Consider the following 27811-nt stretch of genomic DNA (forward strand, 5'->3'; position numbering starts at 1 on the left):
AGAGAGAAAGCAAGCGAGAAAGTCTCACACTTTTAAACCATCAGGTCTTGGAAGTCACTCATTCACTGTCACAAGAACAGCATGATCCAATCACCTCTCACCAGATCCCTCCCGTAGGGATTACAATTCAGGACGAGATTTGTGTGGGGACACAGAGCAAAGCCATATCACTTATAGAACTTATTAGTTCATTCATGGATTCATTCATTCATTCATTAATTCAGTGTGGCCAGCAGCATGCAAAGTACTAAGAATGTAGTCACACAGACATGCATTTGGCCTCTCAGGGGCTCCCAGTCTACTGAGGGAAACAGACTGGCAAAGAGGTGTCCCTATGAAGTGAGTTAGGGCTATGGTAGATGCTGTGAGAGGGACACCCAATCCGGATTTGGGAATGCTGGGCATGGGGTAGGTGAAGCTGGAGTGTACATCAGGAGTGGTCTTTGGAGTAAATAACATCTAAGCTAAGACTTGAAGGATATAGCGAAGTGATGGGGGCAAAGTGAATGGTCTTCCAGACTGAAAGAACAGCAGATGCATAGACCCAGTGGTCTGAGGCAGCCTGGCATACTTGGGGAGTTCTAAGTAATTCAGAATGGCTGTGGCTAAGGCTGAAAAAGACAGAAGGCCAAAGGATGAGCAGAGTGGGAGGCAGGCCATGAGTGGTCCTGTGTAGGGGTCAGGGGTTTGGACTTCATCCCAAAGGCAACAGGGAGACAAAGAAGGATTTGGATGAATGCCAGGACATGAGCACACTGGGCTGCAGCCTAATCCACATTGCTCCAGGGCTCCATGGCTCACAAAGCCCCGTAGGTACAGCGTTTGTGTCTTGGTTCATTCATTATTTCGTTTGTGCAGCACGCTGACTGAGCACCCATCATGTGCCAAGCATTATACGGAGGTGCATACCAGGTCCCCGGGCTTAAGGAGCGCTAGTCTGATGCCTGAGACAGAGACACAAAGAACCACGTTATATTACAATGGAATGTGGATGGGTTGTGACTGAGATGTTTACAAAGGTCTATGAGCTCAGGAGAGGGTGTATCATCAGACTCATATAAATCAAGGAGGGAGTGACAGTCACATTGAACCTGGAAGGATGCAAATTTCCCTAGGTAAACTCAGAGGAGAAGGGCGTTCCAGGACAAGGAAACTGGACAGGGAAAAAGAACTGGAGGGGGTTGGAAGGGCTGATGGGGGTGCTGCAAGGCGGGCAAAGCCACAATGTGAGACTGATTGAGTTGGAGGGGTCAAGAGAGGCAAGCTCATAAGGGACTCGGTTGGCCATGACAGAGTCTGAACTTTATCCTGAATTGGAAGGCAATGGGGCAGGGAAATTGAATGGCATTAACCAGACAGGTGGCATCATCATATTTGCATTTTAGAAATATCATTGAGGCTTTAGGGGGCTGGGTACCTTAGAGGGACAAGTTTGAGAGCTAGAGACCAGTGAACTGAGTGTTGCAGAGTTCCACCGGGAGATGTGGAAGGGCCAAACTGAGGCCGGATTGGTGCAGAGTGGAGCAGAAAAGACAGCTGTGAGAGTTATTGGAGAAGCAGAATTGATCCATCTTAGAGACTGATGACCTGTTAGCTTTCCCCTTCTTCATGCAGTGGCTTTCTTTTCTTTTCTTTTTTTTTTTTTTTTTTTTTTTTTTTTTTGAGACGGAGTTTTGCTCTTGATACCCAGGCTGGAGTGCAATGGCGCGATCTCGGCTCACCGCAATCTCTGCCTCCTGGGTTCAGGCAATTCTCCTGCCTCAGCCTCCTGAGTAGCTGGGATTACAGACACGCGCCACCGTGCCCAGCTAATTTTTTGTATTAGTAGAGACGGGGTTTCACCATGTTGACCAGGATGGTCTCGATCTCTTGACCTCGTGATCCACCCGCCTCGGCCTCCCAAAGTGCTGGGATTACAGGCTTGAGCCACCGCGCCCGGCCTGTGGCTTTCTTTTCTTAAGAGGCACTGCTCACCCCCGGCCCCACCTCTCACCCTTGTTTCTGCCAACTAGGAGGTAGATGGCTGGGAGCGCCCATTAGTCCAGCATGGAAGAGTGTATTTCACAGAAATCTCTGTACCTGCCTAGAAGATATGGTTGCAGTAATTGGTTGGTTGTAATAATATTATTACAATAGTAATTATGCAGTACTGGAAACCAGGGAGGCTGTCCTTAGTGCCAAGATAAGGTATTTGTCTTCATGAGTTGGGGTGACCTATTTTCTTCATGAGTGGTAGTGCATGGAGCTCCTATTACCACATGGAGATAAATTCCAGACCCACAGCAGGGGGAGGGTGGTGCAAGGAATTTATGTGGCCCTAACTGTCACGGTCCATCCCAGCAAGACCTAAAATGCAGCTGGTGGAGCTGCTGCCAACCACCTGACCACCCATCTGCCTCAGGTCGAGTCGTGGTGTGGTCCACGATGGGTCTCTTAGGAGACAAGGGTCCTTGAATAGCCCCTGACAGGCCAATAGGTTCTCTTAGGAGACAAGGGTCTTGGCACCACTTATGCATTTCCAGAGGCACAGTGGGCTGAGACCCTGTCCCTGCTCTCAGAAGCTCCTAGTCTGGTGGGAGACACACCCGCTGCCTCCCTGAGAAATGGATGGGTGACCCATGTTGCTTTTCAGTTTTCACTAGTTACTTGGTATCAATAGGTAATGGTTTGAGTGACACACAACAGACACTTCTGGGCCAAGATAACTGGTCCAGAGCTGGGTTCAGAGGACTGTATGTCAGATATGTGGTGGAACAAATTGGCCAGCTCAGCCACAAGTCTCTTACAGTTCCAGAAATGTGCTCAGACACATCTTCCTGGCCCTCGTCTCAGCCTTTGCTGGCTTTGAACTTGAAAATGGTCTCAGCCATCAGTCTTCCTGCTGCCCCCTTGTGGACGCACTGTATGCTGCAACTATAGCAGGGTGCCTAACCCTGCTACACCCCAGCAAGACTCCTTGTGTACTTCCTAGCCTCTGTCCCCACCACTCACTACCCACTCCTGTTTTTAGCTTCTTCATTTGGAAGCCAGGGGGAGTGGGTTGCCATGAGGGTGTGGGAAGAGTTCTGGACTCAGAGTCAAAGGGCCTGGTTCTCTGTGATGGTGAGGAAGTCACTCTGCATCTCTGAGCCTCAGTCTCCTCACCTGTAGAATGGGGACACTATCCTACAGGGTTGTAATGGTAATCAATGAGCTAGTAATTATAGAAATCATTTGAAAACTGCCAAGCACTGGTCACATGTTCATTTTTTCATTCCCTCAACAAATATTTATTGGGCTCCTACTAAGTGCCAGACACTGTTCTAGATTCTAGGGATATATTAGTATTAGTCCATTCTTGCATTGCTATAAAGAACTACCTGAGGCTGGGTAATTTATAAATAAAAGAGGTTTAATTGGCTCAAGTTCTGCAGGCTCTGCAGGAAGCATGTCTGGGGAGGTCTCAGGAAACTTAACAATTATGGCAAAAGGTGAAGGGGAAGCAGGCACATCTTACCTGGCTGGAGCAGTAGAAAGGGGGGAGCTGCTACACACTTTTAAATGTCCAGATCTCTTGAGAACTCATTCATTATCAAGAGAATAGCCAGGGGAAAGTCCACCTCTATGGTCTGCTCACCTCCCACCAGGCCCCTCCTCTAACATTGCATATTATAATTTGACATGAGATTTGAGTGGGGACCACAGAGCCCAACTATATCAAAGTAGTAATTAAAAAACGCAAAATCAAGGACTTCCAGCTGAGATGGAGTAAAGACAAGTCTCATTTCATCTTTCGCTAATTCAAAACCTAGGAAGAATATATGGACATCTATTTGACAAATCTGAAAAGTAAATACTAGCAGATAGATTGGGGAAAAACACCAGAATCAAAGTGCCACATAAAGAATGAAGATAAATAAAACCTGCAGTCTTACTAGGTAATGCTTAAAATGTCCAGAATACAAACAAAAATCACTTGACATACAAAAAAACTCATGAAAATCTAAACTCACATGGGGAAAGACAATCAGTAGACTACAATGATGAGATGGTACAGATGGTTGAATTATCTGACTGAGATTTTGAGGCAGCTATTATGAAAATGCTTGAGCAAATGATCAAAAACAGTCTTAAAACAAATAATAAAATAGAAAGGCTTGGCAAAGACATAGAAGATATAAAGAAGAACCAGGTGAAAAACTAGAGCTGAAAAATACAATAACCAAAATAAAAAACTCATTGAGTAGACTCAGTAGCAGAATAGAGATGACAGAGGAAAGAATCAGTGAACCTGGGGGTCTGGATGGCTAGTGAGAGGTGCCAGAGGAGCCTGAGAGCTAGGCACGGGCCAGACCTCCCTGCTGTGGGGGATGTGCAACTTTTCCTGTGGAGCAGTGGGAAGCTCCTGGAGGCCCTAAAGGAGGCCAGGGGTGTGCATTTTAGAGAAATGATCAGGCAGCATGAGTGAGTGCAGGAAGTCCATGTTGCATACTTGGTCACCACCACCACCACCATCTTCTGAGAACCCAAGAGCAGCCATGCTCTGAGGAGGGGGTTCCATTCACTCTTATTCAGCCTTATACCACCAAGTCAAGGGAGGCACAGTTACCCCCATTATCCAAATAGACACAGAGGTTTAAGTGAATTAGCCAGGGCCACCCATGGGCCATGGGGAAGTTATAACAAGGGTGACAACTCATCTCAGTTTTCCAGAAATACTGTCAGTTTTAGGTGCTGAAAGTCTCCTGTCCCAGGAAACCCTTTCGTCCTGGGCAGATCAGGACATGTGGTGACTCTAAAATAATTTATGTCTCTTTTCAGAGTCAGGCCCATGTCCCTCTCATGGAAACCCTTTCTGACTCCATCCGCCCTGGGGCCAGACCTCAGCCATCCCCCTGGACACCATCCCCGTGGAGCTGGGAAAGGGCAGGGAGCGACGTTGGGATGCTGCCAGGCAAGTTTCCGGGTGAAGGAGCTATTTGTCTTCACCTCGTTAGAAGGGTGCCAGGTTCCTAAATATTGCCAGCGATTTTGCTAAATGTATCTTAACAGGAGTAGTGTAAATGCTGTCAGAGATAGAGGGGAGAGTGATGGCGCCATTCGGCATAATGAACTGCTTAGTTAAGATGGATCTGTCTCCACTCCTGACCCGCTTCTCGATACTGTGCTTGCGGGGGGGGGGGCAGGGGGTGGCTCATGCATCGAGGCTGATTGGTGGCAAATTTAATGCCCTGAAAGACAGAGCTCCGTCTTTGGCTGGTGGCTGAATAATTGGTGGATTCGCTTCTCCAAGGAATGGTGTTGAGTTGTACCCAAAAGGAAGGTGGCAAGGTTGCCTCTGCTTCTGGCCTCCCAGGTTCAGACTGAGTTAGCATCCGATATGGAGTTCATTAGAACAGGAAGACCCCCAAAATCCAGCTCTCTTCTCATTTTACAGATGAGGAAACTGAGGCCCAGGGAGAGGGACAAGTTGCCTGAGGTCCCAGCGCTGGGTGGTAGTGCAGCTGAGACCAGAACTCACCTCTCCTCTGCTCTTCACTGCTGTGCTCCTGGCTTCCGCCACCCATGCCTACTCAGCTGTGCCTCCTCATTCCCAGGGGTTCCATAGGACGAATGAACCTCAGAGTGCTTCCATTCAGAAACCCCTCCCGGAAGGTCCCCAGCAGGGGCCTTCTTGAGCCTCCTCTCATTGGTTTTATGTCCTCTGCCTCGGAGGAGGATCTCACTTTGTGGGTCTCCTGACTTTGACCCCAACCTGGATGAGATGTCTGACTGAGCCGGTCATTTCTGAATCCCCTCTTCTCCCCAGTCAGCTTCGAGATGCCAGTCTCTGCTCTTTCCACCTCTACCTTGGAGCTGTCTTTCCTGGACTGGACAGTGGAACGCTGGTGGGAGTACAGGCCAGAGAAGGAGGTTGGCGGGAAGTATGGTGCCGCCTCGCCCTGATTCAGGAGGTCCTATTTGCAGAGCTTGTGTTTAACGAAGCCCTGGACCATGCTTCACCCCTTTGGACCCTGTGATTATTTCTGCATCCACATTACACGTGGGGAAACTGAATCCCATGGAGGTCCCATCACGTGCCCAGGTCACTACTGAATGCTAGAGTGAGAAACTTGAACCTATTGACTGACTTCAAATTCTGGGGAGGTACGTGGGTGGGGAAGAGCCAGGAAGGATGGGGAGGAGATTCTCAGGAAAAGAACTAGTGCAGAGTATGAGGAAGATGATGGCATTTTGTGAAATAAGGGCTGAGGGACTATTAATCAGACCTAGAGGAGAACTTTTCCTGTGTTTTTCTTTCAGAGACAGCTCCCTTGCTATATGAACCCTTGCCATCTCCTCTCCTATGTGAGTCTGTGTCTCAGAGGTGATTTCTCACCTGTGATCCAGGTGTTGACTGGTGCTGTCATAAGCCTGACCTGGCACACCTGTTGGAAAATCACCTTGCTTTCTGCCTTCTCCCTCCCGACTCTGGCTGGTGAGCCCACCTCCAGACCTGAGGCTTAGACCCCATGCATCACCTGATGTTTGCCCTGGCCTTAGATAAGAAGGGTCCCAGGAGCCCATAGCTCATTGTCAGGCTGTGACCTCAAGCCCTGAGGCAGTGGGGTCTCCCTTCTTCCCACCATCTCTCATGCGAGCCTGGCCCCAACCCCAGCCCAGGTCTCCCTGTTTATGGTTCCTATCACTCAGTGTGTTGTTCTGGGTCAGTCCTTTCCCCATTCATGTGGTTCAGCTCCTGCATTGACTGCCCTGCCCTGTCTGAGAGCCAGGGATCTGGCAAAGACTCAGTGGCAACCGATGGAGCCGCAAACTGGGGGATACCACCCAGAATTCCCAAGAGAACCTAGGGAGTCCTCTGCTGCGGGTGGTAGCAAGAGGTGGTAGAAAGAGATTGGCTTTGGGGTCAGATGGCTCTGGGTGCAGATCCCAGCTTGGCTGCTCCATCCACACAGCATGGAAAGAGGCGCTCCATGGCTCTGAACAGTAGTTCATTCCTGTCTGTGACAGAGACATATTTACAGGAGGGTACGAGGATCCAAACTGCCTGCGCCCACAAACGCTTAAAATGCATCACTTATTGTTTTCCTATTTTAATACTCTACTGATATTAGCGGAACTCACATTCCAGAAGGAGAGGCAGATGTGCGAACAGACAATTGCACTCCAGTGTGACATACTCTTGGTCGCGGCATCGTACAAGGCACTGGTTGCTGCCCGAGCTGCTGAAAGAACGGGAGTGAAAGTGCTGAGAAAGTAGAAGTGACACGTGCTCAGGCAAGGCGTTTTCAATCCTTAGGGCGGAACCGTCTCTGCAGCCTGGAAACCCCACTCCTGCAGCTTCCTGCAGGACTGAGAAGGGGAGTGCCTAGCTACCAGCATTTCTCCCCGCCGGCTGCTTCCATGACTCCAAGTAGGGGCATTCCTGGAATGGAAGGCACCATCGCTCCTTCCTCAGTTTACAGGGTGTTTCCCGATGTTTGCTTTCAAGGACTCCAGCAGGGCTGAGACTAGGGTGAGGTTAGCCAGGCACACAGAGGGTAACATTCAAGGAGCCACCCCTCACTCTCAGGTGGTGCAATCCGAGTGAGCGTGTCCTTTCACGTTGCGCTGCAGGCCCCTTACTTGCCTCACCCTATTCCCTCCCATTGCTGGCTCAGGTTCTACAAGATGCTCTAAAAATGATGGGCTCCAGAGTGTCAAATATTACGACAAATTTCCCACTCTGACCCAAACTTGGTCAGAGTGAAGCTGAGCATACACTCCAGCTTCAGAGCCTTTGCTTCTGCCTGGAATGCTCTCTCCTCAATACTCCCATGGCTCACACCTTCCTTTATTCCAGCCTCTTCAGAAGCGCCTCCCAGGACCCCCCTGGCTAAAGAAGCCCTTCCCCATTACCCTCCATCGCTTCACTCTGCTTTGTTTTTCCTCATTATGTGGATCACCACCGGACATATTTTCCATCATTTATTTGATTGTGGGCTCTTCTGCTAAAATGACAGCTCCTTGAGGGCAGGGATGTGTCTGTTGTTATGACATGACCCCAGTGCCTACAATGGTGCCCGGTACAGAACAGATTCTCAATTTTTTTCATGCATAAAGGAAAGACAGGAAGAAGGAAGGAGAGAAAGTTCAGAGAATTCCCGAAGGGAAGAACAGGTTTAATTATGCTTCACCCAATATTCCTTAAAATTCATGGATGATGGAAATCATTTTTCCCTGCCAGATGTGGTGGTTCATGCCTGTAATCCTAGCAGTTTGGGAGGCTGAGGCAGACAGATCACTGGAGGTCAGGAGTTGGAGACCAGCCTGGCCAACATAGTGAAACCCCATTTCTACTAAAATACAAAAATTAGCCAAGCATGGTGGTGCATGCCTGTAATCCCAGCGACTCGAGAGGCTGAGGCAGGAGAATTGCTTGAACACGGTAGGTGGAAGCTGTAGTGAGCTGAGATCGCACCACTGCACTCCAGCCTGGATGGCAGAGTGGGACTCTGTATCACACACGTGCGCACGCGCACACGCACACACACACACAAAGAGAAATCATGTTTCCTTAAACACTGTTTAGAAGCTCCATATTCTCTGCACACTCTGGGAAAAGCTGTCTTGTCTTAACCTGTCAGAGCGACCCCATTCCTACACACACCTTTTTTTTTTTTTTTGAGACAGAGTCTTGCTCTGTTACCCAGGATGGAATGCAGTGGCGTGGTCTTGGTTCACTGCAAACTTCACATCCCGGGTTCAAGCCATTCTCTGCCTCAGCCTCCCGAGTAGCTGGGATTACAGGCACCTGCCACCACACCCAGCTAATTTTTGTATTTTTAGTAGAGACAGGGTTTCACCACCTTGGCCAGGATGGTCTTGAACTCCTGACCTCATGATCCACCTGCCTTGTCCTCCCAAAGTGCGGGGATTGCAGGCGTGAGCCACCGCACCCAGCCTGCACACACCTTCTGATTCACCTCTTTCTAAGTCTGAGTGCCTGTGCAGTGGACTCTCTGATCTCACCTTGCCTGCCCCTGTGAACCCGACTGCCCAAGTAGTCTGCTGCACCTGCCAGTGTTCCTAACACTACAACCCAATCACCAGAGCTGCAACCACTCCCTCACTTGCCCTCCCCACCACCACCACACTTACACTTGTAATTCCCTCATGGCTCACCAACAAATGGTGACCCTCCATCCCACCCTGCCTGCCTCACAGGCGACACCATCTGCACCCACCTCGGGCTGCTCAAAGATTTATGCATCTGAGAATATGTCCTTCCCTCCTCTTTCCAGTGGGAGGAGGACTTTCTCGAGCCTTGATCTCATCAGCCATCTGGACTGATGATGCTCAACTCATAACTATATCTGCAAAGGTGAGAGAGAGTCCAGGGGAGGGCGGCCCCACTGGAAGATGGAGCCACGTGGCTCAGAATTGTGGTCATGGGGTCAGGTCCTCAGTTCCTATCACGGCCCCTGCCACAATGCCAATCCTCCATCTCCAGGCCTGAGAGAAAAAAGTACACAGGCTGCAGACGTTCAGTGTTTGCCACTTTCTCTCACCTCTTCTGAGAGGCTGTAATAGGGTGGTGGTTGTCATGGAGCCCGAGGGTTTGGGTTTGAATGCCAGCTCTGTAACTTGCAGCTGTGTGATCTGGCAGGGGACCTCACCTCTTGGTTTGCCTGCAGAAAGTGGGAATCATAATAGTTTCTCTATCCTGGGAGTGTCGTGTGGTGATGATGATTAAGTGAGTAGATATATATCATGTATATCAAGTGCTTAGCTCAATGCCTGGTACAAAGCAGGTGTGGATATGCAAGCCGTTGTCATGATGTTACAATCAGGCGTGGCTTGCCCTGAGGTCTCCCTTTCTGCGGGGTCTATCCTCCTGAAGGTGGCCTCCTTGTTTGTCATGCCCCATGGCTGGGATGATCCAGGCGGGATCAGGTTTCCTTTGTGCCATCCCACGGCCCCCCATCTGCTTACCTAGAGGCCAGCTGGTCACCTGAGTGGTGACTGTGCTGGGCGTCTTGTCTCTCCACCACTGCTTGTTCCTGGAGGGCTGGCCACTGCCTGGTTCCTGGATCCTGGCTGGGGGCCTTCACAGAGTAGATGGGAGTGAACTGGGACTGAGTAAATGCGGAAAGAAAGATCCAGATTGGTCCTTCTGATCTTGGAAGTTGGACCGGTTGACTCTGGTAGTGGCTTTCTTGGACCATGTGGGCTTCAGGGCTATCCTGGAGTTTGACCTCTGATCTAAGTTAGAGGCCACCTTGGGGTGAACCCCATGCCTTGCCCTGGAGACCAGGTCCTGAAGCCTTGGGCCATGCGTGTCCACCCTGACTCCACCTTCCAAAGTGATCCTCTCCAGGTCGATGCTTGTTTTGTTTTGTTTTTTATTTTCCTGAAGGGTTGTAACCATTGAATTCCAGGCAGGGGTCGGGCCCGGGGGCTCCGTCTGCTCAGCTTGCCCGCACAATTGAAATCTTCGAACCCATCCTAGCTAGTTTTCTCATTAAGACTATTGGACTGGATTGATCCATTAGATCGATGACTGGACACCCGCCAGCAGGAAGCCGATCAGATGAACCTGGATGATCAGCTCAGGAATGAGGTTCCCCTGAGAGCTGCAATGAGGGTCCAGCCCTCTGGGATGGGGCAGGTGGAGGCACAGGGGTAGGTTAGAGGCCTCACCAGACTGGACTTTGTTGTGGAGAGAGCAGTGTCCCCAAGGTGTGCCTACCAGGGCAAGAGTCCCAGCATCTGCTCCAGGCATTCCCAGGGGCAGGTGGTGGTAGTCGGGGGAGCATCACCTGGTGTTTGCAAAGAGTTGAGACTCCTCCCCAGTAGTCGGCCCATACTGGACTTCTCCAACACATCATCACCGCCGTGACCAGGGCGTGGACCTGACCCTCCCCTTGAGGGCAGAGTATGCATGATGGGAAATTTGGGTGTTAAGGAAGCCACTGGAAGTTTCCCAGGGCTCTTGTTTTACCAGGAGTCATTTGTTTATGAGGTTGGAAACAGAGGGGTATGAGCACCTAGAACACCATGTCCCAATGTGTATTTCCCAGCTCCTGGCTGCTGCATAGGAGGGTGATGGGGCTTAAGGGGTGGCTAAGCAGCCCATATTCAAATAGGTTTGGAAATGCCAAGTAAATAAATTTCAGCATTCGTTTCCTGCAGGACTGAATAGATGAATCATGAATGCCACGACTCTAAAAATGGGTGGAGGGGCGATGCTGGAGCACAGAAGCCTTCTCTGGGATATCTCACAGAAATACCCTGAGGCACTTCGTGGAGGTGCCAGCAGGTCCCACCTTCGGGGGAAAATGTGTCCCAAGCAGAAGTGTTTTTGGTTTGGAGGGATCCACTGAAGCCAGGAAGGCAGCAGAAAGGGAGATGTTAATGAGAGGGAAGAAGAGGGCTCCACTCGGGCCTGCTGTCAGCATTCGCAGACCATGGTATGAACAGCACCCCCCACAGTCGTGCAACTACAAACCCCGACCTTCCCGCCTCTGTCTGCTCTCTCCGCAGCCCCGCCCTCATCAGCTCGTGCCCTTTCTCCTCTCTTTCATAGGCTACCTGACAGTCAACATTGAGCCTCTTCCCCCTGTGGTGGCTGGAGATGCCGTGACCTTGAAGTGTAACTTCAAGACAGATGGGCGCATGCGGGAGATCGTGTGGTACCGGGTAAGTTGCCACCCCTGCCCCCTCCATGCCCGTGACCAGGGCTGATGGGAGGGTCCTCAGAGCCCTCCGGACACCATCACTGGCGTGGCTACATCTTCAGCCCTGACCCAGTTCTGAGCTGTCCTGGCCCTCTGCCGAGTCCCTGTCCTCTGCTGTCACCCTCCTCGGGGATCAGCCTTCCCTTCCACCCTCAGGATGGATCTGATTTCTGCCTCCTTTGTGCTCCTATTAAGCCCCTACTCTGGGGAAACCCCATTAGGCAAAGTAGAAGTTACTGAGAACACCCTGGGCCCTAGGCGTAGTGTAATCATGAAGCGATGTCTGATGGTGGAATTTTGCGCATGAGACTTTGGGTAATGTTTTTGGCAGGAGAGAGAGAAAAACAGGAAGGCGTCCTGCCTTTTTTAAAATCAAATCACAGAGATAGTCTGCCACCTAATCTGACTACATATAGGACAAACCCTGGTGTCTGGCGCCATCTGAGAAGGGAATTGGTTGGAGATGAGCAGGTATTCACCTGCCAGGGTCCAGGTGTTGGCACCAGGAAGGACAGCTTGGAGTCTTGAGCACAAGTGGCCATTTCAACCACTGAGCAAAATCTTCTTGAATCTGGATGGGGCATCCCAGCCTTGTATCCCTTCGCCACAAAGGAATTGGGGCTGGGCCCAGAAGGTCCAGCGGGCACTGATGCTTTTCTTGCAATGCCATGCTCAAGGGGGCACACACAGATGCACCACCATCCTGGGGGAGAACTCCTCTTCCATTATCTAAAAAGGGGTTGGCAACATTTTTTGGTGAAGACTGAGACTGTAAATATTCTTCTGTCTGCTGAACACACAGCCTTGGTCACGGTTACTCAACTCTGCTGGTAACAGCACCAAAACAGCCATTGACAGTGTGTAAGTGAAGGGCACGGCTGTGCTCCCATGAAACTCTACTCATGGGCACCAAAATCTGAATTTTGTCTAAGGTTCACATGTCATAATTTCTCCTTCTTTTGACTTTTTTAAAATCATTAAACAAGGTGAAAATGATTCTTAGCCCGAGGGCTGGACAAAACAGGCTGGAGGGTGACTTGGTTCATGGGCTACAGTTTGCAAACCCTCGATCAGAAGCCACGCTTTCCTGATCTTTGTCACCCTTTCTTCAAATCAAACCGATGCACAGCACAGTCAGGTGGAGCTGTTCTGGAGGGAGTGATGGAGCATGGAAGAGAGCACAAGGAAGGTGGGGGTGTGGGCACAGTTTGGTGATCTCGAGTCTAGAGCTGGTTGCTCTGCTCCTCGGAGGTGTCACCACATCTACACACAGAGCATGGAAATGCTATGGTCGAGGAATCCCTGGGGCACACCTGCTGTTCATGGTCTTGACTCAGAACAACTCTGCTCAGTTTCCTTCTTACTCTTGATCCAGGCAGGTGTGCTCTGAACCAGCCTGTCGTGGCTGCTCTGCTTTGCGTATTGGGTCTCTGACTCATGGTTTGCTGGTTGGTGCTATTTTGTTGGCTGTGATCTGCGCTCCTTCTAATCAAAAATCACGTATTTCAGCATGGCAGTCTCTCCTGCTTAGAGTTAATTCTAGTACTCTCCATCCAAGCTCTCCAGGTAGCCTGGGCCTTACAGGTGTGGACCTCACATCCGGCATCCTACAGGGTCCCAGCCTTAGGGAAGGGTGCCATCCTAGATAGATCAGTGGGCCCAGAGAAAGCCAAGGCATATGTTAAATAGTGCCATGAACTGAATCACTAAGAGGCGTATTTACAGGATATGGGAGCTGCTTGGCTGACACAGGCTGCGAGCATCTCATTAGCACCTGGCAGAAGGACAGGGATAAATTAACTCCAGCTCACTGCTGACGATGGGACCACATCTCTTCCTCAGCCATCCCATAGATGGGATCAGAGGGAGGGGTGGTGAAAGACAGATAGAAATATGGAGACCCAGTGGGAACAGTTAATGGAGCGAATGGAAGGAAGCGTGGAGATGGGAAAATAGCAGTGGGCACCTCATTGCCTTCCAAGCTCTTGAAGCAACTGTCCTCCCTCTGGTTTGAAATTGAATGTTACCGTAGTCATAGTGGTGAAAATCTCCCTGCAGAGGCTCCTGCTGGAGTTATGGGCAATGCCAGTGCCAGGCTGGGCCCGGGTGTAGAAGCCAGGAGCAGGCTTCCACATGGCTTGACTTGATGCTCTTGAAGATGGGAGCAGGGCTGGGGCAGGAGAATCCATGTCCTGGACTGGACAGAGCACCTCCTTTTTCTTCTCCACCCCCGGGAGGGAGACCCTCCTGTCTCTCGCACTGTCTCTCTCTCTGCCTAACCTGTGATGCCACTGGCTGTTTTAAGAATCGGTGGCATCTCTTACCAGTGTCAGGCCCTGCAGATCCGGCCATGGTAGGATGCACTAATTAATTTATTTTATTTCATTTCACATCCTTTGACTGAGGGCCTCTGGAGCAGGGGTATGCAGATGTATGCAAATCACATGCAAATCACCCACTAGAGCCAAAGCCTGGGCCCTTGTAATTCTGTAGCTGGACGGAGGTGGTGGCTCAGCTGACTGGTTACTGTCCTCAGGTCCCGGGGAGCCCACGTGCCCTGCCTATGATGGGAAGGATGGGGGCAGAGGACGGAAGGAAATTCCAGGGAAGGCTCCATGCGGCCAGTTTTTGCCTGCTGCCACTCTAGCTTTCCCTAGTGACCGCCTCTCTTCCCAAGAAGGCAGCTGAAGGGAGAGAGATAAGAGCCTACCGAGATGGGGGCTCCGGGAGTCAAAGTCAGGGCGGGGCTTCCAGAGGGAATGGGAGGAGCAGCAACGGGAGCTCCAGTCTCCTTATCCAGCCAGACCCTCCTCTGACCCCTTTTTCCCCTGCCAGACGAAACCCCGACTGTGGCTTCCCTCCCGTTCCCCTCTCCCCACAGCCTGCCCCCCTCCTCCAAGCAGGGAGCTGCCGAGTGCTGTTTGTTTTCGGTACGTGTGTTTGCTTCCCGTCCCAGCTTCCTTTCTCCATCCTCCGTGAATGAGCTTACAGAGCCCGGCTTGGAAGGAAATGAATGGATTACACAGGCCCAGTCAGGATGGCGTCTCCAACCCCGTTAGAAGGAAGAAGCAGGGCATTGTGATGAGGCCGCCACTGCCTGCTCAGCCCAGTGGGCACAAAATGGCTCAAAACATGTGTCAAGCCCAGCAGCCTCCCCTCTGGTCTTAAATACATTATCTTAGCACGGGGATCATCCTGAGCTGTCAGAAAACATCATGAATGCATTGGATTCTTTGGGTAAATCGGGGCAGCTGACGAAATCGTCTGAAGCCATAGGGATTACCTAACGTTGGCGCTAACAAGACCTCTGGCTGGATATCTGGGAAGGTCTTGCTTGTGGACCCCTCAAGGGGGGCGAAGGAGATTGGGCAGAAGTGGCAAGAGCCTGATTCTTGGATATTTTACCCCCATGGTCTGGCCAAGCGGGAATGAGCTCAGCCCGTTTGTAGAATAAGATGTCAAAACGATGAGAATAGACTCAAGAAAGTATGTGTAATCATAGCCCCTGGATCTAGGTTGTCCAATGTGGTAGCCACCTGTCACACGTGGATGTTTCTGTTTAAATTAAATCAAATTAACTTTAAAATTCATTTTCTCAGTCAGACTAGCCACAATTCAAGTGCTCACTAGCCACCTATAGCTGCTAGCCTCCATATTGACAGATGAAGTATAGCACATTTCCATCACTGCAGGACGTTCCACTGGTCAGACTGCTCTAGGGCATCGAGATTTTCTTCTGCAGCCTCTGGAATACACTATGCTCACCTGACAAGAGAATGCAGTGAATGCTCATGAATCAGTTTTCCAGGCAAACTTGCCCTGATACGAATTTTAGTAAGATGAATCTTATTTGGTAATGTGCCGTCATTAGACTGTGTGTGTGCGCGTGTGTGTGTGTGTGTGTGTGTGTGGTGAGGGAGGGTGAAAAGAGGGAGATGGTCATCATGCTCAAATCACTTCTTTGAAGAGATACAGATGTCAAGAGAGCTGTGAGCCCTCTGAGGTGCTGGGTATCGTAGTTGTCTATTAAAGCCCTGTTCAACTTGAGGATGCTTTTCACCACCCCACTCTGCTTTCCCCATTGTTACATGGGTTCATCTCCAAGATATGAGTGTCCAGGCTTCATCTTCACAGCTCATGTAGATAAGCTCCAAAGACCCTTCTTTTTCTTTTTTTTTTTTTTTGCTAATAGAGTAGGGGTGCAGTTCCATACTTCACCAGGAGGAGGGCGTCACCTAATAACTAATCTACCCTAGCACTTAAGTCAGGACTTGGTTGGAGAAAATGAATGATAAATAATGTTCTTTACTTAGTCCCTCATGTTTATTTACATCTGTAACTGGGGACTTATTTAGTAATGCTGCTTATATTAATTTGAGTGGCTGACATTATTGAGCCTTTACTATGTGTAAGCATGAGGCTGTGTCTCAGGTCATGTTGCCTTCCCCGACTTCTCCAGAAAGCTGTAGGCACGCCCTCTGCCATGAATCCTCTTTGTGGGTCTCTACGCCAGTTCTTACCTTGTCATGCCAAAGTACCTGCCCCTGGACCGTGAGCATCTGAAGAGCAAAGACTATGCCTTTTTCCTGCTGTATTCTTGACACCTAGAGCAGAATCACCTTGCTAAATTAACAAGTCATAGAGCTATAAATACAAATGCATATGCACCTGTTGACACACCATGCTATGTAGCCCTCTTCTGTCTCACGTGGGCATCTGTGTACTGTTGATAGTATCAGTCAGGGGACGGGGAGTGTGGGTCTTTGGATACGCTGGGGACTTTGTGAAGTATGAAGGAAAAGGGAATATTCCTTATTAGGAAATACTGTTTAAACTCACTTGGTTGGAGGCCACCTGCCCAGCAGGCAAAGCCAAAGGTCTGTTTATATCGTAGAACTCCATTACACAGCCACAGAGAATCATGGGAGTTTAACCTTTTACAGCAGTTTTTATCATCCCTCCTTTGTTTTCGTTCCTTCTTTTACAATTTGTTCTCAGGAGCTACTCTGGGCCCTGGGAACAGAAAAGAGAGCCAGATAGAGAGAGAAGGAGATCCACAAACAGCGACACATCCCTGCTTTCAGTACCTCCTTATCTAACCTTTTTCACCATGTGGGAAGATGCGTACCTGGGTCTGTGTTTTGTGGTGCAGAGGTGCAGATGATGCAACCTAGCCAGCGCGATCTTCCCCTCTGGGTTGTGCTGGATGCCTCTGCAATGAGGGTTTGTGGTCACTTGGGACCATTTGAGAAGGAGTTGTGACTGGAGGCTGGGAAGGCTGAGGTAGGAAGAGAGAGGACTTGGTAGTCAGAATACTTGTATGTGAGTTCTGGTGTTTGACCTTGGGTGGTGACCTAACCTTTCATCTTTTTAGAAACTTCACCTGAAATTGGGCATGAAAACATGCGTTTCGTAGCTTAAATGAGATAATATCTGCAACCAAAAGAGCCCGGTGTTTGGCTCACTGTGGCACCTACTCAATGATAGCCATTTTCCTATCATGGCTCTTGATAGCTTACAGGATCTAGTGAGGGAAATTACAGAATAAGAGGGGAAGGTATTTGAGAGGATTACCAGGATCAGATTTCTTGAATTCCATCCTGCCACCTGCATTCCCAAGGGGCAGGATATGGGCAGAGACACACTTTAAGTGGTTATGCTGGTGAATTCACTGGGTTTCAATTCTTGGAAACCCAGTGGCTTAACATAGTTAAGCCATTTCAGTGGATCTCAGCTTTCCCTGAAGCAGGGAGCTATTTCAAAATGGCTTTACTAATATTGGCTCTCTCTCAGTCCCAGCCCTTGACAATGTTTTATTATTTGAAGTAAAACTGAAAATGATGATCCTAAGGGGACAATATAGCCCAACCATATCATAAGGGCAAGAAGGTAGGTACACTCTTGGGTGATCAAGGGAGACCAGAGCCAAGGTTCCAGAGGATGGGGCTAGACCATGCCTTTGGCCCTTATGGCCCTCCTGGCTGCTCCTTGCTACTCCCCTGACCCTAAATTCTGATCTTGAGTTCACAGATCTTACAGATATAAGATCTGGAAGAGGATGTGAGTGAGGAAGAGAGGAGTCGGGATGAGCCAACCCAACCTGCCTTGTCCAAGCCTCCTTCCCCAACCCCTGGCTTTCCAAAGAGTAAGGTTCTCCCTGATGAAGTGCGTCCAGTGCTGAATCTTATCATGCCAGTCACATGGGAGGGCAGAGATGGCAATGAGAGAGAGTCCACCAAAGGACAACTGATTTTAGAGCAAATGTAATAACACATAAAGAGGAAATAAGAACAAGTTCCCAGGTCTAATTCCATTGTAATCTGTATTCATCTGTTCTCATAGTGCTATAAAGAACTGCCTGATACTGGATAATTTATAAAGGAGAGAGGTTTAATTAACTCGCAGTTCTGATGGGCTGGGGAGACCTCAGGAAACTTACAATCATGGCACAAGGGAAAACAAACACATCCTTCCTCATGGCAGCAGGAAGGAGAAGTGCCAGCAGGGGAAGTGCAGGTGCTTATAAAACCATCAGCTCTTGTGAGAACTCACTATTGCGAGAACAGCATGGGGAAAACCATTCTCATGCTCCAGTCACTTCCCACTGAGTCCCTTTCACGACACATGGGGATTATGGGAGCCACAATTCAAGATGAGATTTAGGTGGGGGCACAGCCAAATCATATCGCAATCCTTTAATTCCACTCCCAAGGAAAACACCCCTAACCACTCCTTTTAAGTTGTAACCATCCAGACTCGTCTCACTGAGCTCCTCCTCCTGAGGATGGGGTGATGGGAGAAACCTTCAGCTCCCTCTAGAGGCCCGAGTGTGAATCACAATCATTGCAGCCCTGATCCTTGGACTTTAATGGCAGTTCTGTTGGAAACCGACAGGGGTCCTCTCACTCTGACAGCGCATTAGAATTTTCAAAGGCCACTAAAAATAGACTGTTGCCTGAGACTCATTCTACAGTTATTGAATCCGAATTTTCAGGACCGGAGCCTCAGGGCATTTGTACTTTTAAAGAGCTCCCCAGATGACTGTGACGCGCTCATCCCAGCCAGGGAGCATGTTATGGTGTTTGCGAATCTCTGATAGAGGGAGCTGTTCCATGCACTCATTCAACATTCATTCAACACATATTTATGAAGCCAGGATGGTTCTAGGCACTGGGGGTGTACCAAGAGAGAAGAAAAGATCCTGTGTTCTTGTAGTTTACCTTGGGGGAGGAGTTAAAAAGATAAACAAATAAGAAAGATACCAGATAATGATAAGTGCAGTGCACATAATTAAAATAGAGTTGTGGGATAGAAAGCGACTGGGTGGTCAGGAAAAGACCCTCATTTAAGATGAGTTTGCAGAGGCAACGGGAAACCCACCATGCCAAGGGAAGACAGCAGAACAATCCAGGCAGAGGGAGAAGCACACACAAAACAGTTCTGGTGAGAGTACGTTCAAATAACAGAAAGAAAGTACATGTGGCTGGAACAAAGTGAGTAAGGGGTGATGCTGGAAAAATGGGCAGGGACAGTTCATGCTGGGTCCTGTGCTCTAAGGAACTGAATCTGGAGTTATTCTAAAGGCACCGGGAAGCATTGAGGATTTTAAGCAGAGAAGTAACAGGATCTGGTTTACTTTATTAAGAAGGTCACTTCTGGGTGGGGAATGGGTTGCAGGAGAGGGGAGAGACTGGCAGCAGAGGGAGCACTTGGAGGTTAGAACAGTTCAGGCAAGAAGCAACTGTGGTTTGGATGAGTACTAGGATGGTGGTAGCGGAGATGATGGGAGGGAAAAAAACGTTCTGCCTATGATTTGCAGGTAGAAGCTAAAGGCTTGCTAGCATGTGGAAGGGATGAGAGAAGGGGGGATTCAGGATGACTGCTGGCTTTGAGGCTTGAGCTGGATTTGGGGGAGCAGTGCTGTTTAATGAGACAAGGAGGATAGGACAGGAGAAGCAGGTTGCTGGGTGATATGGTCTGGCTATGTTCCCATCCAAATCTCACCTCGAATTGTGATATCCCCACACGTCAAGCACAGGGCCAGGTGGAGATAATTAAATCATGGGGGCAGCTTCCCCCATACTGACCTCGTGGCAGTGAATATGTCTCGTGAGATCTGATGGTTTTATAAAGGAGAGTTTCCCTGCACAAACTCCTCTTGCCTGCTGCCATGTAAGGCGTAACTTTGCTCCTCATTCACCTTCCACCATGATTGTGAGGCCTCCCCAGCCGTGTGGAACAGTGAGTTCATTAAACTTTCCTTTATAAATCACCCAGTCTCAGATTTGTCTTTTTCAGCAGCATGAGAACAGACTGATACACAGGCGTCAAGTGCTCTGTTGGCATGTTAAGCTGGACGTGCCTCTAAGACATGGAGATGGAGCTGCTGCAGCTGCTGTTGAGGCCGCAAACCTGGAATTCTTGGGAGAGGTGAAGCCTGGAGACTTATACTTGGCATTGACAGAGAATGGATGGTACCCAGTGCTGGACCCTTGGGCACTCTAATACTTAGAGATAGAAAAGTAGACCAGCAGAGAGGCTGAGAAGGAGGAGGAACAGCCAGCAAGATGTGAAGACAGTGAGGAGAGTGGGGTGTCCTGGATTCCAAGAGAAGAAAGTGTTTTAAGAAATAGAATAGTCAGCCGTGTCTCACACTCCAGTGAGTGACTTGAGAGCAGAAAAATGACCATGATCTTGGCAACATATAGAACCCATTAGGGACCTGGGCAAGGGCAGATTCTTTGGAGTTACTGGGGGCTAAAGCCTGGCTAGAGTGGGCTGAGGGATGCGTTGAGACCAGCAGTAACATGGCCTTGAGATTTTGACTAGTAAAGAGATTTGACCTTGAACTTCTGAACAAACCTTTGCAAGTGGCATAAAGACACAATTGCTTCTACCGAATCCACCCCTATTTACACGTCATTCATAAAATTACAAGTCCATTGTCTTTTCCAACCATCCTTAGCCTGTCAGTCTGGAACTGGTGGCAGCCTTGCTCTCCTCTTCGAGAATGTGAAAATGGCTGTCCGGAGAGTTCAGGGGATTCCAGTGTAATTAAACAACGCATTTCATATTTGAGAGAAAGATCCTGCTCTACCATTCAATTAACTCAGTGGCCTTGGACGACAACTATTCCCACAGCTTCCTAGGCATGGTACAAAGGGCTGGAGGTATGAAGAAGGACAGGAGGGCCCACTGCCCTCAAGGGGAGAGCTTCTCCTCCAGTTGCCCATCATTAAGTTGTTAAGTTCTGTTTCGTCATCTGGCCAATGGGCTTGATTGCACTTTCCTGAGGATCTCACAAGGAATTGTGTAAAACAGATGAGAGGCCTTGCAGACAAGCCACCTCCATCCCCCGTGGTGCAGGGAAAATAGCCTTCACATATATTACTTCATCCTCTCTTTTCTGCCTGGACAAATCTTACTCATTCTCTCCTCTGTGAAGTCTTCTGACCTCTCTCACCAAGACAGAATTAAGAGATCACCTGCTGTGTTCTCTCAGCGTTTTGTACATACTTCCATTAGAGAGACAGCACCTGGTAGCTTAATTATTCATCTGTGCATCTCTTGCAGCGTTTTATTTTTCTGCTTCTCCGATGTGTCATTCACATGATGTCATTCATAAAATTGCATGCCCATTGTCTTTTCCAACCATCCTTTCAATCTGGAACTGGTGGCAGCCTTGCTCTCCTCCTCGAGAATGTGAAAGCGGCTGCCCAGAGAGTTTAGGGGATTCCAGTGTAATTAAACAATGCATTTGGTATTTGAAAGGAAGATCCTGCTCTAGCCATTCATTTATGAATGATCCCTGGGCCAGGAATTCTATGTGGGGGCCTCAGGATCCCTAGGAAATATGTGGATGGGTTTCTGGGGGTGCTTGAAACCCCAAAAAGTATGTCTAACATGTTGTATGCATTTCTGTGGGAGAGGGAATGAACATTCTCAAAGGACTCTGTGACACCCCCGAGTCCCAGCTGAAAAGCCCAGCAGCTGCAACAGCAGGTACGCAGGTGTTCACGGAGTGTGAAATGTGTAGGGCATCTCATTAGCTCCACTCTTGGGTCATCAAGGTCCATAATTAGGATGGCTCCACCAGACCCAGGAGCTTGTGTCAGATGGCCCATGAGTGGTCCACGAGCTTCCGAGGACTGCAGTGGGGATAGAGGGTGAGAGGCGCTGCAGTCAGCCTTCTGCAGGAAGAGCTGCCAGGTTACTGGGATCCGTCCAGAGACCACGACTCAGTCAACCTGGATTTGTGCACAGATGCCCTTAGACAGGAAGAGGAGGTAAGAAAAGGGGGTCGGGGGAGAAGGCCGGCTTTGGCCACATATCACTGCTCTCGCTGGCTTGAGCAGGAGGGGTTTTTGACCAAAGAAATCCTTCTTCTCTTAGGGATTAAGATCAGGTTTCTGACAGTGGCGATGAGACCACTTCCCTGCTCCACACGGGGTTGATAAGAGCTCTTGGCTTCCAAACTGTTGAGAGGGGGTGCCAACAGTTGAAGTGGACACCCAAACAACCAGATGTTTTATTGGACCACACGTGGAGTCCACCAGTGACAGGCTCCCACATTGGATGGTTGAGAAAGACACGGCATATCTAAGGATAACACACTGCTGGCTCAGCTCATCCTGGAGAGTGTGTCCTCACTTACCAAGAAGAGAAAAGAGCAAGGGCCTGGGACACAACATCCTGCTTTGTGACCTTGATGAAACCACACCACCTCTCTGAGCTCTAGGATCTTCATAGGTAAAATAAAAGCATGCAATGAGATGATCTCTAAGGAATGTGCAGCCTCTCTCCCACCTTGCAGCCAACCTCCCCATCCCCCATCCTTTCCCCAGAAGACTCTGGGCTAATGGAAGAGGTGGGTGCCTCCCAGCTCAGGGCACCCCCCAGGTGAGGCTTGGACAATGCTTTCTTAGGGGTGAAGGTCCTGGCCTGAGCTACTGTCAGGGCCTCTGAGCACACGGAATCCAGAAGCTATATTAAGCCTGAAGTGTGATTTCCAGCAGATACAGCCTGACTTTCCTATGCCCTGTTGGGTTTAAATGACAAGGGGGCTGACTTAACTTGTCGGAAAAGGATTAAAGGTGAACTTCCGCTCCAGCACACCAGTGAAAAAAAAATAACATGACTGAAATGAGGGATGTTTCCCAGAAAACGAGCTCAGGCTCATCCTTCCTCCTAAATCCTTTCTCCCCCTCCTTTCCCCACATTTTCCTTGTTGGGTGTGAGTTCCCACAGGGCAGCTGTCTTCCCGTTGCAGACAGGTACAGCCGTGTGCTTTTCTAAAACACACATCTGACCTTACCATGACTACCCCTCCCTGCCCCACACTTCACAAGAGTGCCTCATCACCTGAAGGACCAAGTTCAAGGTCACTGGCTCAGCATACAAGGTCCTTGATTCAACCTCTGTTGACTGATTTCTTCAGCCTTGCTTCCTACCACGTTCCCAAATGGGCCCACCACTCGAATCATATGGTTGATTTGCAGTTCTCAGAATGTGCCAACGCTCTTTCCCACCTCCGAGCTGGTGCATATGTGCTGCTTCTGCCTGCGATGCCCTTCTCCCCTCCATCTGGTCAACTCCCACTTGCCCTCCAAGGCCCAGCTTCAGTGTTGCTCATCCACACCAGAGACCTTTCCCCATCCTTTTTTCCCCCTTCAATCTTCTTCCTCATTCAACTGCCATGACCCAGACTGAGTTAGGTTCTTATGACACTCAAAATACTCAATACATGACCATATGACTCAACACACTGGACTAGTGTTCATTTTTAAAGCAGATATTTCTTGAGCACCAACTATGTGACAAGCCTTGGGAATAGAGCACAGAATAAGAACAATGGGCTGGGCACATGCAGGCTATGGCTCATGCCTGTGTTCCCAGCACTTGGGAGGCTGAGAAGGGTAGATCGTGTGAGCCCAGCAGTTCAAGAACACCCGGGGCAAGATAACAAAACCCAATCTCTATAAAAACACACAGAAATTAACCAGGCATTGTGGCGCTCACACCTGTGGTCCCAGCTACTCAAGAGGCTGAGGTGGGAGGATGAACTAAGCCCAAGAAGTCAAAGCTGCAGTGAGCTGTGATTGCACTGCTGCACTCCAGCCTGGAGGACAGAATGAGAACCTGTCTCAAAAAACAAAAGCACAGAAACCCAAAACAAACAAGCAAAACAATGGAACCCTGTTTTTTTGAGGAGCTTGTAGTTAAGTGGGAGAAAAACAGGTATTACATAAAAGATTGTTAAATAAATGCTTCTTTCAAATTGTGGTCACTGCCTTGACAGAAAAAGACAGGTGTCTGCTAGCTGAGAGCTCATAATAGGACATGAACTGTAATAGTTGAATGGCTCTCTCCAAGAATGCAAACCCTTTGCTGGCAGCGACCAGGTGTACTGTTTTTCTTTCTCTCCTGAGTATCTAGCACGATATTGAGCACATAGCTTAGAGGATAGATGGATGTATGGATGGATGTATGTATGGATGAATGGATGGATGGATGTATAGATGGATGGATGGATGGATGGATGGATGGATGGATGGATGAACTGGTGGGTGAGTGGGTGGATAAATGGATGGATGGATGGATGGATGGATAGATGGATGGATGGATGGATGGATGGATGGATTGGTTGGTGAGTTGGTGGATGGATGGATGGATGGATGTATAGATGGATAAATGGATGGATGGATGGATGGATGGATGGATGGATGGATGGATTGATGAGTGAGTGGGTGAGTGGATGGATGGATGGATGGATATATAGATGGATGGATGGATGGGTGGATGGGTGGGTGAGTGAACTGGTGGGTGAGCGGGTGGATAAATGGATGGATGGATGGGATCGATGGGTGGGTGGATGGATGGATGGGTAGATGGATGGATTGGTGGGTGAGTGGGTGGGTGGATGATGGATGGATGGACTGGTGGGTGAGTGGGTGGGTGGATGGATGGATGGATAGATGGATGGATGGATGGATGGATGGGTGAACTGGTGGGTGAGTGGGTGGATAAATGGATGGATGGATGGGATTGATGGGTGGATGGATGGATGGATGGATGTATATCTTATGTGGCCCTGAGGGTCACAGAGGTAAACTTGTAGTTGATGAGGTAAATAATTTTTCCACAATTGGAGCTTTTCAACCACTGGATGGGCTGTCTTAGGGACTGGTGGACTTCCTACCCCTGGAGATGTCTAAGAAAATGGCATGGCCACCTATCAAAACTGTAATAGGAAGTAATCCTGGCCCCAGTGAACCCAGAGCTATTGACCCTATTCGTTTCAGCTCTGGAATTCTGTGCTGCCTCAGGCTCAGCTGCCCAGCCATGACATCATGACAAGGGGTAGGAGCAGAGCATTCAGCCAACCTGGCTAGTTGAGGTAGAATGTGGGGCTTCTGTGGAAACCAGTCATCAGAAGTTTCCAGATTCCCCAGGAGTGGGGTTATGTGAGTGTTCTGGGAAGCAGACTCATGTGGCTGTAAATGTCCAGAGAAAGTGCCCCACCCCTGAGTGAACATTCAAAGGAGGTGAGGCCGGGGGACACCTGGGAGCTGAGAGGAGCGGGAGGATGTGAAGGAATTTAGTAAGATCCAGAAGTCCACTCCACAACTCACAGCCTTATACAAGGCGTCTCTGTCCATGCTACACTGCTTTAAACACATCAGTGATGCCTCTCCATGGTTCTTAGAATACAGACCAACATACCTGGTGTTGCCTTACACCAGGGCTCTGCATCATCTGGCTCCTGCCTGCCTCTTGAGCCTCCTCTCCCAGTGTGCACCTATAAAGTAAAGAGGCTAGGGGTATCAGAGACCTCAGAGAGCCTTGAAAGAAGGAAGTGGAAGGACTAGAGTTGGAGAGACTGAGGCTAGGTGAGGTTAAGCAGCTTGCTCAAAGTCATGCTGCTAGATAGTGGTTAAGTCAAACTTCAATCCCCAGCTCTCTGACTCCAAAGCTAAGCTCTTTCTGTTAGGTCCCATTGAAGGCCATAAATACCCTGTTAGGAGTGGGAGGGGTTTCCTCCTGAGTGATGGGCAGTATGAGGACTGGACCCTCTAATTGGCTGAATCCCTCTGGCTTGGGGACCTGTGGCGGGTAAGACAAGCTCCTCCCATCTCTCCCTCATATCATCATGAATGCCACTGCTGCAGCACAGGTCGGGTGCTGCACTAGGTACATTACAAAAATCACCTCACTGAATCCACACAGGAGTCACAAGATGCCGGCACAATTGTCCATTTTAGAGTCGGGGACATAAAGGCTCAGGGAAGTTAACTAACTGGCCCCAAGTCTTGCAGATGGCAAGGTGGAAGGGGCTTGTCTGACCTCCCCTTTGAGCGGCCCTGCCTTCTCACTCCAAGCTGATGGGGTGGCCTGGATCCCCCTTTGGGAAGCTCCGTGGCCTTCTCCATGAGGGAGAGGTGGAGATGGCCTGTGGGGCAGAGGAGCATCTGGACGTGGCTGCTTCAGGCTGTCCTCATCATCACTCTGCTGGAGCCACTTGTCCTCGGGGGTGCAGTGGCACAGATCCGCACAGAGGCTGTCATGTCAAATGAGGACTTGAGGGAAAACAGCTTCCACCCTGCTGAGATGACACAGGCAGCACGGTCCACCTGCTCTGAGACAAACATACAGAGCAGACAGGTGTAAGGAGGGACCCCTTCTCTCCCACACAGTCTCCCTACGTGCCCCTCCCAAGCTGGACTCTCTTTATGTGAAATGGTGGGAGATGTTGGCAAAACAGTCCATGGTTTAAGCTGCTTCCAGGCATGGCACACAGACCTCAGGAATACTATTAATGAGAAGGATGGCTTCTGAATTGGATATCATTCTATAAGAAATGAAGTTATCATATTATTATTTTATTATTATTTTGCAAAGTGGTGGAGTAACCCAGATGAGTCTAAACAAGCATTGTCATCAAGTAGTGGTTCTTGGGGGACCTGCTGTAATGGCTATAATAGTAGTTTCGATTGGCACATTAATTATATGGGAGCAGGTGCTTCTGAAATAATTGAGGGTGTAAGAAAGCTGTTTATTTCCTTAAGTGCTTTAAGCATTCCCCTTTAGCCCTGTTTACTCTATGAATATCAAGTCATGCAAGGCCTGTTCTCTGGAGACAGAGAAGCGAAGCCTGTCTGAATCTGTGGGCTCTAACTTAGGGAGATCTCCAGTCTGTTCGTTTGTCCCTTCGTCCCTCCAGGTAGAGAACTCATGCCTGCAGAAAACCTCGGCAGGGTCTCGACTGCAGCACAGAGATGCCATCCCTGGCTCACACTCTGCTGGAGGGCACAAGCATCATGTGGCCCACACCCCTGGTTTGGAGCTATTCAGGAGTGAGGAGGGGACAGCAGGCATGGCAAGCAGAAGTGAGAGCAGGTGCAAAGGCCCGGGGGTGGCCCATCTGACTCCCATCAGGCGCTCAGTGAAGGAAGAGGGAAGGTAGGAGGAGGCTGAGGGCAATCAGGGACCCATGCCAAGTCTGGGGTGCCCTGCAATGGAGCTTGAGCTATATCCAAGGGGAACAGTCAAGAAATTTTAAACACAAAAGCATCGTGATCCAATTTTAGGAAGCTCTGGACCCCTCCCTAGAGATGTCTGAGAGCATCTCAGACTTAACATGGCCAAAGCAAATCTTTGTATTTCTTCCCTAGACCTACCCTCCCTTAATCTTCTCCACCTCGGTGAATGGCATCACCATCCACCAGTTTCCAAAGCCAAAAATTGAGGGTGTCTCTCCTGTTACCTCCCTTCCCTTGCCCCTGCCCCCTCCCAGCATCTCTTCCATTGAGTCTATTCTAAAAGACACACTGGAACCCCCTGCTTCTTCCCAACTCCTGGGCCTCCACACCAGCTGACACCTCTATCACTACTCCAAGTCAGCAGCCTCCTAATCACACTCCCTGCTTCCTCTTGTCCCCTCATCCTTCAAATCCAGTGTCCATCAAGCAGCCAGAGTGACCTTTTGAAATCAGAACAAGGTCTTGTCATTCCTCAGCTTTGCCTGATACTTAACGATAAAACCCAGGAGGCACCACCCAGTCTGGCGCTGCCCTATTCTGGCCTCTCCCACTCCACTACCTCCCAGCACACCA

At 49.5% G+C, this 27811-nt stretch overlaps 1 protein-coding gene across 3 annotated transcripts in view; it reads left to right on the top strand.

Moving 5' to 3' along the window:
* Positions 1-27811, top strand: part of IGSF21 (immunoglobin superfamily member 21) — a 273851-nt gene that overhangs the window by 106571 nt on the left and 139469 nt on the right. For 2 of the 3 annotated variants that reach the window (XM_021668378.2, XM_064363361.1), the window contains exon 2: positions 11549-11661. In XM_021668378.2, the coding sequence (XP_021524053.2) occupies positions 11549-11661 (113 nt within the window). Of the gene's footprint in view, positions 1-11342; positions 11433-11548; positions 11662-27811 lie in introns of those variants that run through there. The other variant, XM_064363362.1, reaches the window with a different exon arrangement.

Source organism: Aotus nancymaae, unplaced genomic scaffold, assembly GCF_030222135.1.
Source record: "Aotus nancymaae isolate 86718 unplaced genomic scaffold, 86718_ANA_hifiasm-v0.15.2.pri h1tg000053l, whole genome shotgun sequence".
Classification (NCBI taxonomy): Eukaryota; Metazoa; Chordata; class Mammalia; order Primates; family Aotidae; genus Aotus; species Aotus nancymaae.